This window comes from Bufo gargarizans, chromosome 1 (genome assembly GCF_014858855.1).
Source record: "Bufo gargarizans isolate SCDJY-AF-19 chromosome 1, ASM1485885v1, whole genome shotgun sequence".
Classification (NCBI taxonomy): domain Eukaryota; kingdom Metazoa; phylum Chordata; class Amphibia; order Anura; family Bufonidae; genus Bufo; species Bufo gargarizans.
Genome location: NC_058080.1, coordinates 382,649,540 through 382,662,079, shown reverse-complemented (window position 1 = coordinate 382,662,079; position 12,540 = coordinate 382,649,540). Strand labels below are relative to the sequence as shown.

At 41.9% G+C, this 12,540-nt stretch overlaps 1 protein-coding gene across 1 annotated transcript in view; it reads left to right on the top strand.

Moving 5' to 3' along the window:
* SIN3B (SIN3 transcription regulator family member B) overlaps positions 1-12,540 on the top strand; it is an 87,760-nt gene that overhangs the window by 41,555 nt on the left and 33,665 nt on the right. Inside the window, exons 12-15 of the mRNA XM_044270321.1 lie at positions 2,175-2,413; positions 4,009-4,192; positions 4,848-5,451; positions 9,163-9,332. Coding sequence (XP_044126256.1) covers positions 2,175-2,413; positions 4,009-4,192; positions 4,848-5,451; positions 9,163-9,332 — 1,197 coding nt within the window. The remainder of the gene's footprint in view (positions 1-2,174; positions 2,414-4,008; positions 4,193-4,847; positions 5,452-9,162; positions 9,333-12,540) is intronic.

The window sequence follows — 12,540 nt, the reverse complement described above, 5'->3', positions numbered from 1 at the left end:
TTTTATCGAATAATATGGACATGCTCTCTCACTCTTTAGGTGTCCTATATATCTCAACTTATGATTTGGGATAGAGATGATTTTTGTCCTCTGTCCTTTTGATACATACCTGTGCAATGCAGGCGGTACGTGTCCAACTAGTTTTTTTTTCTGTAAAATCACTGTTACAGAATACTGTTATACACCATATAGCCATTGTGGTTGGGATATTGGGGTTTACAGTTCTATGTGCTTCGATGTCCCCGTAGCCACATGTGACGATTCAGCGTCTATTCATCTGTGTTGTGCAGACGATTTTGATGTGCAAAATCGTGACGATCCAGGATAGCACTGCATATATGCAGTATATGGTATATATCTGAAAAGGCTTCATATCACCCCTAAAATTCATGAGAACCCTTTGAAGCGGAGATCACAATAAATCCGAATGCACACGGCCGTGAGTGGTCCGTGGTAACCCAGCCTGGATCCCTGCCGAGAGCAGGAGCGCATGGCGTCATTGCTTGCTATGACGCCGTGCGCTTCATGATGCTGCTGCACTACAGTAATACGCTCGTATAGATCATACGAGTGTATTACTGTAGTGCAGCGGCGGCATGAAGCGCATGGCGTCATAGCAACCAATGACGCCGTGCGCTCCTGCTCTTGGCAGGGATCCAGGCTGGGTTACCACGGACCGCTCTCTGCCGTGAAACACTGCCGTGTGCATTCGGCTTAACCATGATATCCCTGATGCCGCAAGCACGAGATGATTGACAGGAGGAGGTGCGGCGGTCTCTATGGTCGCTCTTGATTGGATCCTAGTCTGGAGGCTTGGCAATCTGGTGGGAGGAGTGTTCTCCATTTAAACAGTGCGGTCATCGCCTGCGCTACGGCCCTCATAGTGCCGAAGGCTTGATTGTGCTGCACGCACGCCATCAGAGGCGTGCAGCGTGATACAACTAAATATACTCAGCGTTTTTACAAACTATATGGATGGCCTGGTTTCACTGCTGCACACTCATTGTTAGGGTGTAGTAGTAATATATATTAGGCAGCTCTATGCACAGTATAGATAGGCTGGTGCTATTGCTACACACTCCCCACCAGAGTGTTGTAGCACAATATCTGAACTAGACCGCCATGTTTTGCTCCTGAAGAAACACCGACAAATATCGGCAGGGAAACCCGTCAGGCAAATACAGTGCACTGAGTTAACACAGTGCACCTACATGTGTTCAGTGTTAATTGACTTATGATATATGTAGATCCGCCATATGATTTGAGGGGTGGTCCACTCAAAACAAGGACTTTGCTACCTCACTAATCCTATGGGCTCCACAGCTCCCACAATCTAATAGGGAGACGCTATTTTTGGTGGGTACAGGAGGTAATATAAATAAATTTTAAAAAATTTATATATATATTCACTATGCTCCTGTTCACACCACTAGCCTGAGTACCAGAATTGGTGGAGAACCGAATTTTAATAATTGAATCAATAAAGATGCTGTTAATGTACCTTTCAGGCAGTTAACACAGTTCTATAGCAGTACGTTTATTTTTTGAGTAACAGTTAACCAGCAGCAGCAGTAAAATGCAAGGTAACAAATAAGCCATACTCGTTCCTTTTCTCCTTTGCTACTTCCAGCATTGTGCTCTGACTTTATCTTCCTGGCTGTACCACGCATCCATTCAATGGCCTCTGCAGTATACAAGTCATTGGCTCCATGGGAAGAGTGTGTGTACAGATTGTCACTGCTGCAGCCAGGAAAACCAACACCAGCGGAGAGAACTGTAGCACTGTGCTGGACGCAGCAGGGGAGGAAAAAGGAGAATGTGACTTAATAATTTTTTTTTTTATAAGATTTTAGTGTTTATTCATCTTGGACAACTCTTTTAATGTGTGGATCTAATTTAAGACATTTGCCACGTTTAAAACTCACTCGCTCTTGAGCAACACGCTACAAACACTGTTGCCAAGTCAGTTTCTACGGAGTAAGTGAGTGATTGTTGTACTGCTCATGTTAGAAATTTCTAGAACCGCAGAGCTGATCTTCAAACAGCAGAAGGTCTTCTTTCTCTGTACCATGATGTGGACCACTATGTAACTTTCTGAAAAAAATCACCCATTGTTTTTTGAGTTGAGAGTTTATCTTGTCTTGTGGAGTAAATTGTGTTCTGTTCTTCCACAGCTGGATGTTGTTCTGGAGACCAATCTGGCAACCATCCGTGTTCTGGAGAGTGTTCAAAAGAAGCTGTCTCGCATGTCCGCTGAGGACCAAGAGAAATTTCGACTAGATGATTGTTTGGGAGGCACATCGGAGGTTATCCAGCGGCGAGCCATCTACCGTATTTATGGAGACAAAGCTCCAGATATAATAGAGAGTCTCAAGAAAAACCCAGTAACTGCAGTACCTGTTGTACTAAAACGGTGAGTGATGACCTGAAACATTAAAACGAATTAAGAATTGTAAATGTTCAGAGAATTATTAACAAATGCTTCAAAATGAAGCATAAGCACAGTGTAAGTACCCCTTAGAGATGGGGCTGAGCTATATACCGGTGTCTGCGATATACCGCGGTATTTAGAAACGGCGATATCACAGTTTCCTAATAACCGCAGTATTTAATGACGTCATAGGAGCGGTCGCATTTGCAGACAACTGGGAGTACTGAGGGGGAGTACTGGGCACCTCTGATTCTGGACCCAGGGTATCTCTCAGCTCAGGGGGCACATGTTAATTCCTGCTGTGGCCGCATCTCCTCCTAGCTTCTATTTTCTCATGACTCCGCTCACCAAAGTAAAAAAAAATGGCCGCACACACGAGCCAGATGGCCAACGGAAGCAGCCAGTGATGAGGCTATGCCAGTCTCTCTCGGGGAGTTCTCCTGGTCTGCCACTGTCCAAGGCGGGAGAAGTGTGACAGCGGAGCAGGAGGTAAAAGATGGTACTGGATACTGATGCATAAAGGTGCTCCTCTCTTCCTGCCTTGACCCGCTCAGGCCCATCAGCAACCCCTGCACAGGACACTGCATCTCTAACCAATAGCAGGAGATGGGGAATATACCTGTCATGATTCCCATCAGTAGAAGCCCCACACAGTATAATGTCCCCCTGTTGCCCCCATACAGGTGTAATAAGAAGACACTACTGTATACTTTATGGGGCAACAAGGAGACATTATACTGATGGGAGTTGGGCGGGGGGATTGTTGCCCCATGCAGTATAATATCACCATGTGGCCCGCACCATGCAGTATAATGTCACCTTGGTCCCAGCTGTCCCATGCAGTTTATATCTTTGTGGCCCCATACAGTAACGTGGCCACCATACAGTGTAACGTCTCCTCGTGGCCCCAAATGTTTTTCTTCTAAATGGGTATTTATCGTGATATATATCGTTATCGCGATAAATTTCTTAATATCGTTATCGTGGGAATATTTTTGATATCGCCCTACTCTATTTAGAGATGAGGACTGTACCCACTGGTGTATAAGCATCTTGGGTTCAGAAGCTGGGTCTAAATCGGCAACCTCTGACACTCCAGCTGTTCTGAAACTACAACTCCCAGAATCCTCCTTTCACTTCTGTCAGAAGTTACTAGAAAAGCTGAGTAAGTATGCATGCTGGGAGTTGTAGTTCCACAGCAGCTGGTGTGGCGAAGGTTGCTGATCCCTGGTCTAGATCATTGACCTAATAAAACAAACTTTTTCTTTGTTTTACAAACCATAGGACAGTTATTAATCTTAGAATACTGTGCACTTAGTATAAAATTTTTTGACATGATGAAATATATTTCAAGAGTAACATTGTTTTTATATACGTTTATAGGCCACACATTGCATCAAGTTTGTCATATTGTGATCAAATAACTATATGCCCCATTGACAAGAAATGTACCAGTAGGAAGGTTTGACTCCTGTCCAGTCTTTAATTACAGGTCTTGTATGCAGTATTGTGATTTTTGCTTTCATTTGTCATAGGAGGCGTTGAATGTTAAACACAAGTCCTGTCCTGTTTTGCAGGTTGAAAGCAAAAGAGGAGGAGTGGAGGGAGGCTCAGCAAGGATTCAATAAGACCTGGCGGGAACAATATGAGCGGGCATATCTAAAGTCTCTTGATCATCAAGCTGTCAATTTCAAGCAGAATGACACCAAGGCCCTGCGTTCAAAGAGCCTCCTGAATGAAATTGAGAGCGTCTATGATGAGGTTAGTGTGATTCTGAAGACCTCTGCTATTGCTAATGTAGAAGTCGAGGAACATAGTCATAGTGGGTAGTTGTACAAGCACCTGCAATGGCTACAAACCATGCCCTTATGAAGCCTCTAAACACACCTGACCCTGAAACCCCCAGTGGCCTTCATAACATACTTTATAGTACTATAGCATAGGTACTTTGCATGGTTTTATGTAATCAATGCGGAGGAAGAACCTGTGTTTCCATCGTGTACATGGTAGTGTGAAGAAGGGGGAAGAACATGGTGAAGCAATCATGCTTAACTGGGGGGACATTTATAAAGACTGACCTATTACAAGCCGGTCTTCACCCCTCGGTGGCACATCTGATGCCAGCAGGGGAGGGAAGTTAATGGCATCTGATGTGCCACAATTAGGAGGTGCACACCTCTTAATAATTGTGGCGCATCTGTAAGGGACTGCGCCTAAACGGAGATTTACACCAGCAAGGTTGCTGGTGGAGATTTCCTCTATTGTTTATGTGACTGGCTTTGAAAGACGGTGAGTGGTGGTTAAACCCCCAAAAAGTCACAGAATTTTGGACAAGTACAGTGTGCATCAAGCTTTTTCTGGTGGAGAGGGGATAATGAACGTCCCCCTAAATCTTTCTCTCCCCTTATTCTAACAGCACCAGGAACAACAACCAGAAGGCAGGACAGCTACATCCAGTGGACCACATCTTATTTATACTTATGAGGACTGGCAAATACTGGAGGATGCATCATCATTGATTAGCTACTATGTGAAAAGGCAGCCAGCCATCCAGAAAGAGGATAAAGACACTATCCGCCAAGTTCTGCATCAATTCATCCCTGAACTTTTTTTCTCTTCCTCCTCATCCTCTTCCTCTTGTCAGTCCCTGTTCAGTTCCAGTACAGATGACACTCCAGCAGAACCAACCACAGAACCTTCTGTAACTGAACTTCCTGAGCGTCGGAGGAAGGCAGCAAACCCTGGGGTAACCCCAGAACCGACTACCCCTACACGATCTCCACCAGAGCCACCACCGACGATAACAGAAGAAATGTACAACTTGTTTTTTGCAAACAATAACTGGTATTTCTTCTTTCGGTTGCACCACACACTTTGTTCTCGACTCTTAAGGATCTATCGCCAGGCACAGATTCAGCTGCTGGAATATCGGACTGAAAAGGAGCGAGAGAAACTACTGTGTGAAGGCAGGAAAGAGAAGTCTAATGGGCCTGCCATGGAACTCAGGCTAAAGCAGCCCAGTGAGCATCTCTTTTGTTGTGTTGTTAAAGGGGTATTCTAGTTGTATGGTATTGATGATCTATCATCAGGATTGGTTATCAGTATCCGTTCAGTGGGGGTCCAGCTTCTGGCACCCCTCCTCAATCAACTGTTTGAATGGCCTGCGACATTCTACATTGTAGTGGCAGTGCAAAGTAATTATAGGTTCTTCTCCCATTCAAGTAAATGGGAAGAAAAGCTGTTTACACTGCACTGCAACTACAGTGTACAGTGCTGGGCGACCAAGCCCCTTCAGACAGCTGATTGGTGGGGGGTTCTTGGAGTTGGATCCCCACTGATCTGACATTGATAACCAATACTGAGGATCAGTCAACGATATCCTGAAACCAGAATTCCCCTTTAAAACGTATATTGTTAGTGCTTCATTATATATGAAATATACATAGACAGATGAATATTATGTCGTTAGGAATACAGAGGAACCTCTTTGAGACAGCCACCCACAATTTTATTGCCAGGAGGTCTTCTAGAGGGATGGTCTTCTCAGAGATGATGGCCGGTATATGGTGGAACGGGAACTCCTTTACAGCATATCTGGTCTGGATAAGTGGGGTGTACCTCTCAGGGTTGGTCATCTGAAGAGGTTGCATTGTATATAAGGATTTTAGTGTTGCGGATGTTCCCTAAAGACCCATTATCGTCAGTTTGAGTGCTGTGATCAGCTGTTCTCATCTTGGGGTACGGTAGCTAACTGCAAGGAAAAAGGAAGTGTTAAAGGGAATTCTATGGTTAGAAAAACCTTGCTGCTTCCATCTAAGAACAAATCTTAGCAGAGTTTGTTCCATATTGCAGCTTGGCCCCTACTGGTGGTCCAGCAGTGCAGACCCTTTGACTGCTTCCTTGATGATTTGGCAGAACACTCATACAGTGCTTTGCCCAATGTGTCATCAGTACAGCGTTCATCACATAGAGAGGACTGTGAGAAACGCAGCCCTCCCCATGCTGAAGGTCCCCAGGCAGCAGGCAAATACATGAAAGCTCCACTGCAGCTTGAGGGCCTTTGATGTCGCCAGTGGGAGCAGTCTGGCCAAGAAGAAAAGGACTCTGCAGTGCGTAGTGTACACTATAACTTGTGATCTTTTAGGGATAATATTGTGTAGGATGCCTGAAGGGTAGTGTGTGTGCCCTTTACACTGCCCGATGTTCGTCCGGACCCTCGTTGGCAATAATCTGCCTGCTTAACGGTGCTTCAGACACATATATCTTTGTTTGCCAGCAGCAGAGCGTGCGGTCAAAACAGAACTCTGCTTCTGACAAATAATGATTCAGTATAGGGGACGAGCTATGGCATTAGTGATCACTCCTCCCTATACTGTGGAGAAGATTTCTGCGTGTTATTGCAGCCGTCTCCTCCACTGACGGTCATTCAATTGTCAGGAAAAAATGCTTCCTTCTCAACCAATCTCTTGCTACATCGGGCCATGTAAAAGGGCCTTCAAGTGTGCTTGTGTGTATCTATGTGTCTACTATGTGTATAGCAGAGCTATGTACGTGTTTGCTGCTGAGTTTGTTGTATATTTGTGCTGTGTATGAAGCAGAACTGTACATGTGTATTTGAATTATATCATGGCTATGGAGAAAGTAAAGAATTACTTAACAAAAAAAATCATATAGCTTAAAATGGCAGAATAAGACACTACAGAGCAGTATGGGAAAAGCACATAATATGACACCTTTACCCCATCATGTGACCACAAGCGCCATTGCTGTCACACATGAGAGTTAGGCCTCTTTCACGCTACCGTATGGCTATTTCAGTGTTTTGCAGTCCGTTTTTCACAGATCCGTTTTTTTGTTTCTGTTGTGTTTCCGGTCCGTTTTTCCGTATGGCATATACAGTAAACAGTAATTGCATAGAAAAAATTGGGCTGGGCATAACATTTTCAATAGATGGTTCAGAAAAAACGGATACGGAAGACATTTCCGTATGTGTTCCTTTTTTTTGCGGACCCATTGACTTGAATGGAGCCACAGAACGTGATTTGCAGGCAATAGGACATTTTCTATCTTTCAACGAAACGGAAATACGAAAATGGAATACATACGGAGTACATTCCTTTTTTTTTTTTTTTTTTTTTTTATTTTTTTTTTTTTTTTTTGGCGGAACCATCGAAATGAATGGTTCCATATACGGACCGTATATGGAACGCAAAATGGAAAAAAATAAACCGTAGTGTGAAAGAGGCCTCAGACCCGATTCACACATCCGCAATTTCGTTCTGCATTTTGCTGAACGGAATTGCGGACCCATTCATTTCTATGGGGCTGCCCGGATATGGAATTCCGTTCCCGAAAAAAAAATAAAAAAAATAAAAATAAAAAAATAGAACATGTCCTATTCTTGTCTGCAATTGCAGACAAGAAAAGGCATATTCTATATATTCTATTAGTGCCAGCAATGTGCGGTCCGCAAAATGCGGAACGCACATTGCCGGTGTCCGTGTTTTGCAGATCCGCAAAACACGCTACGGACGTGTGAATGGACCCTTAACAGGAGCTGACTGTAAACTAATAACTCCTCTCCCCTATACTTCACTTCATTAAACCTCTTCACTTCATTAAACTACCAGCGAAGTCTTAATAGGTAGAACGTATTTTCTGTTGTGTAAACCAGAGGTGTGTCTTATAGTTTCGAGACGTGGCTCCTTTTTACAGTTTACAGACATAATCTGTATAGAAAGGTAAATAAGAGTCACAGCCTATATTCAGCTTTCTTCTGGCTTCAGTACGGAGCTTGACTTCTAGTATGGGTGCATTCACACAACCATGTTTTGCAGTCTGCAAATTGCGTATCTGCAAAACACTGATACCGCCGTTTGTGTTGGCGCTGTATAGAGAATCCCTAGTCTTGTTCCGCGGTTGCGGACAAGAATAGTACATTTTCTATATTTTTTGCGGGGCTGTGGAACGGAACAACGGATGCGGACAGCGCATGGTGTGCTGTCAGCATCTTTTGCTGCCCCATTGAAATGAATGGGTCCTCACCCGTTCCGCAAAATTGCCAAACAGATGCAGATCCATTTATACGGTCATGTAAATGCCCTTTACATCAGACCGTGATTGGTCCACTGTATTATAGGAGCTTGCCTAAGTGTCTGAACTCTGTGTGTAGCTCTGGGACATGAATCTGTACATTGCATCATATTTCTACAGGGTTGTACAGGATTAGAAAATAACTGCTATATTCCAAGAACAGCCCCATGCCTGTCCATGGGTTACACCTGGTATTGCAGGTCAGCCCCATTGAAGTGAATGGGGATGAGATGTAATACCACACACAACCTGAGGACAGGTGTGGTGCTGTTTTTGAGAGAAAGCGGCCGTCTTTTTTTCTAGTCCTGTACAACCGTTTTACCTTGTGTGGTGGTGTGCATATGTCAGTAGCAGCGGACCAAAAGTCTGCTTCTGCGGCTCAGTATATAAACCGCTGTGATGTGTAATTATCAGTTTTGCCACATTTAGCTACAGGCGGTAGAAGAAGAGGAGAATGTGTCAATATTGATTTGATAGAAACTCCAGTACCATAGCATTCAATTAATGTGCAGCAATTTCATCTTGCAAAGTATAGATTTTACCTTTTTTGTTTTTATATGAAATCTCCCCCAAAAAGTATGCGTTTTTCTGATCTTTGTGTACACGGCCATGAGTGTTAATTCCCACTTTTATTTCAGGCGAGGTGGAGTTGGAAGAATATTATCCTGCATTCCTGGATATGGTGAGGAACCTTCTGGTTGGAAATCTAGACCCCACGCATTATGAGGACACACTACGAGAGATGTTCACGATTCACGCTTACATTGGTTTTACCATGGACAAACTGATCCAGAACATCACACGACAGGTGATTGTGGGTTTTTCTTTCCTGCCTGCTTAGGATTCACTGGTGCCCATTGGAGTTTGTATGGCTCCAGAGAGATTTTATGTTTGGAAATGAACAGCTTGTTCTGGGTCTCCCATTCAGCTGCTCTTCTTGTGGTTTGGTAAGGGGTTTGTCTTGAAAGACTCTCTTTAGGGTATGGCCATGCAGGTCAGACTTTGTCCAGCAGAATTTTTACAAAAGGTTAAATCAGTGGTGAAAATCCATAGTATAAATTGTAATAATAATAATTTACTTTTTTTTTTCTTTTTTTTTTTACAGCATATGGATGAGATTTAAAACAAATCTTATCAACCTTAGTACTGCTGCTAAATGCTACAAATTTCCTGCACACAAATCTACAGCATATAGATCACTTGTATACAAAGGGGATTTCGGGAGGAAATGCTTTAATAAATTAGTTGGCTTCCTTCAGAAATGTTAATTTTTTTCCTTTATTTTCCTAGAATACAAATTTATTTTAAAATTTTGGCAATTTTTCTTTAATTTCAAATGGCATAAATCTGGCAAAATTTAACCCCTTAAGGACCGGGCTCATTTTCACCTTAAGGACCAGGCCATTTTTTGCAAATCTGACCAGTGTCACTTTAAGTGCTGATAACTTTAAAACGCTTTGACTTATCCAGGCCATTCTGAGATTGTTTTTTCGTCACATATTGTACTTCATGACACTGGTAAAATAAAGTCAAAAAAATTAATTTTTTTGCATAATAAAATACCTAATTTACCAAAAATTTTGAAAAATTAGCAAATTTCAAAGTTTCAGTTTCTCTACTTCTGTAATACATAGTAATACCCCCAAAAATTGTGATGACTTAACATTCCCCATATGTCTACTTCATGTTTGAATTATTTTGGGAATGATATTTTATTTTTTGGGGATGTTACAAGGCTTAGAAGTTTAGAAGCAAATCTTGAAATTTTTCAGAAATTTACAAAAACCCAATTTTTAGGGACCACTACAGCTCTGAAGTCACTTTGCGAGGCTTACATAATAGAAACCGCCCAAAAATGACCCCATTCTATAAACTACACCCCTCAAGGTATTCAAAACTGATTTTACAAACTCCGTTAACCCTTTAGGTGTTGCACAAGATGTTATTGGCAAATTGGGATGAAATTTGAGAATTTCATTTTTTTGCCTAATTTTCCATTTTAACCCATTTTTTCCACTAACAAAGCAAGGGTTAACAGCCAAACAAGACTGTATCTTTATTGCCCTGACTCTGCTGTTTACAGAAACACCCAATATGTGGCCGTAAACTACTGTACGGCCACACAGCGGGGCGTAGAGTGAAAGGTGCGCCGTATGGTTTTTGGAAGCCAGATTTTGCTGGACAGTTTTTTTGACACCATGTCCCATTTGAAGCCCCCTGATGCACCCCTAGAGTAGAAACTCCATAAAGTGACCCCATCTAAGAAACTATACCCCTCAAGGTATTCAAAACTGATTTTACAAACTTCGTTAACCCTTTAGGTGTTGCACAAGAGTTATTGGCAAATTGGGATGAAATTTGAGAATTTCATTTTTTTGCCTAATTTTCCATTTTAACCCATTTTTTTCCACTAACAAAGCAAGGGTTAACAGCCAAACAAGACTGTATCTTTATTGCCCTGACTCTGCTGTTTACAGAAACACCCCAAATGTGGCCGTAAACTACTGTACGGCCACACAGCGGGGCGTAGAGTGAAAGGTGCGCCGTATGGTTTTTGGAAGCAGATTTTGCTGGACAGTTTTTTTGACACCATGTCCCATTTGAAGCCCCCCTGATGCACCCCTATAGTAGAAACTCCAAAAAAGTGACCCCATCTAAGAAACTACACCCCTCAAGGTATTCAAAACTGATTTTACAAACTTTGTCAACCCTTTAGGTGTTGCACAAGATTTAATGGAAAATAGAGATACAATTTCAAAATTTCACTTTTTTGGCAGATTTTCCATTTTAATATTTTTTTTCCAGTTACAAAGCAAGGGTTAACAGCCAAACAAAACTCATTATTTATGGCCCTGATTCTGTAGTTTACAGAAACACCCCATATGTGGTCGTAAACTGCTGTACGGGCACACGGCAGGGCACAGAAGGAAAGGAATGCCATACGGTTTTTGGAAGGCAGATTTTGCTGGACAGTTTTTTTGACACCATGTCCCATTTGAAGCCCCCCTGATGCACCCCTAGAGTAGAAACTCCAAAAAAGTGACCCCATTTTAGAAAGTACGGAATAGGGTGGCAGTATTGTTGGTACTAGTTTAGGGTACATATGATTTTTGGTTGCTCTATATTACACTTTTTGTGCGGCAAGGTAACAAGAAATAGCTTTTTTGGCACGTTTTTTTTTTTTGTTATTTACAACATTCATCTGACAGGTTAGATCATGTGGTAATTTTATAGAGCAGGTTGTCACGGACGCGGCGATACCTAATATGTATACAATTTTTTTTATTTATGTAAGTTTTATACAATAACTTCATTTTTAAAACCAAAAAATTGTTTAGTGTCTCCATAGTCTAAGAGCCATAGTTTTTACAGTTTTTGGGCGATTATCTTGAGTAGGGTCTAATTTTTTGCGGGATGAGATGACGGTTTGATTGGCACTATTTTGGGGTGCATATGACTTTTTGATCGCTTGCTATTACACTTTTTGTGACGTAAGATGGCAAAAAATTGCTTTTTTTACACTTTTTTTTTCTTTTTTTTTTACGGTGCTCACCTGAGGGGTTAGGTCATGTGATAATTCTATAGAGCCGGTCGATACGGACGCGGCGATACCTAATATGTATACTTTATTTTTATTTATAAAAGTTTTACACAATTATTTTATTTTTGAAACAAAAAAAATCATGTTTTAGTGTTTCCATAGTCTAAGAGCCATAGTTTTTTCAGTTTTTGGGCGATTATCTTGAGTAGGGTCTCATTTTTTGCGGGATGAGATGACGGTTTTATTGGTACTATTTTGGCGTACATGCGACTTTTTTGATCACTTTTATTACCTTTTTTGGGAAGTAAGGTGGGCAAAATTTCAATTTTCTCATAGTTTTTATTTTTTTATTTTTATGGCGTTCACCGTGCGGGGAAAGTAACATGACCGTTTTATAGATCAGGTCGTTACGGACGCGGCGATACCTAATATGTGTAGTGTATTTTTTATTTTATTTTTATTCAGTGATAAATGT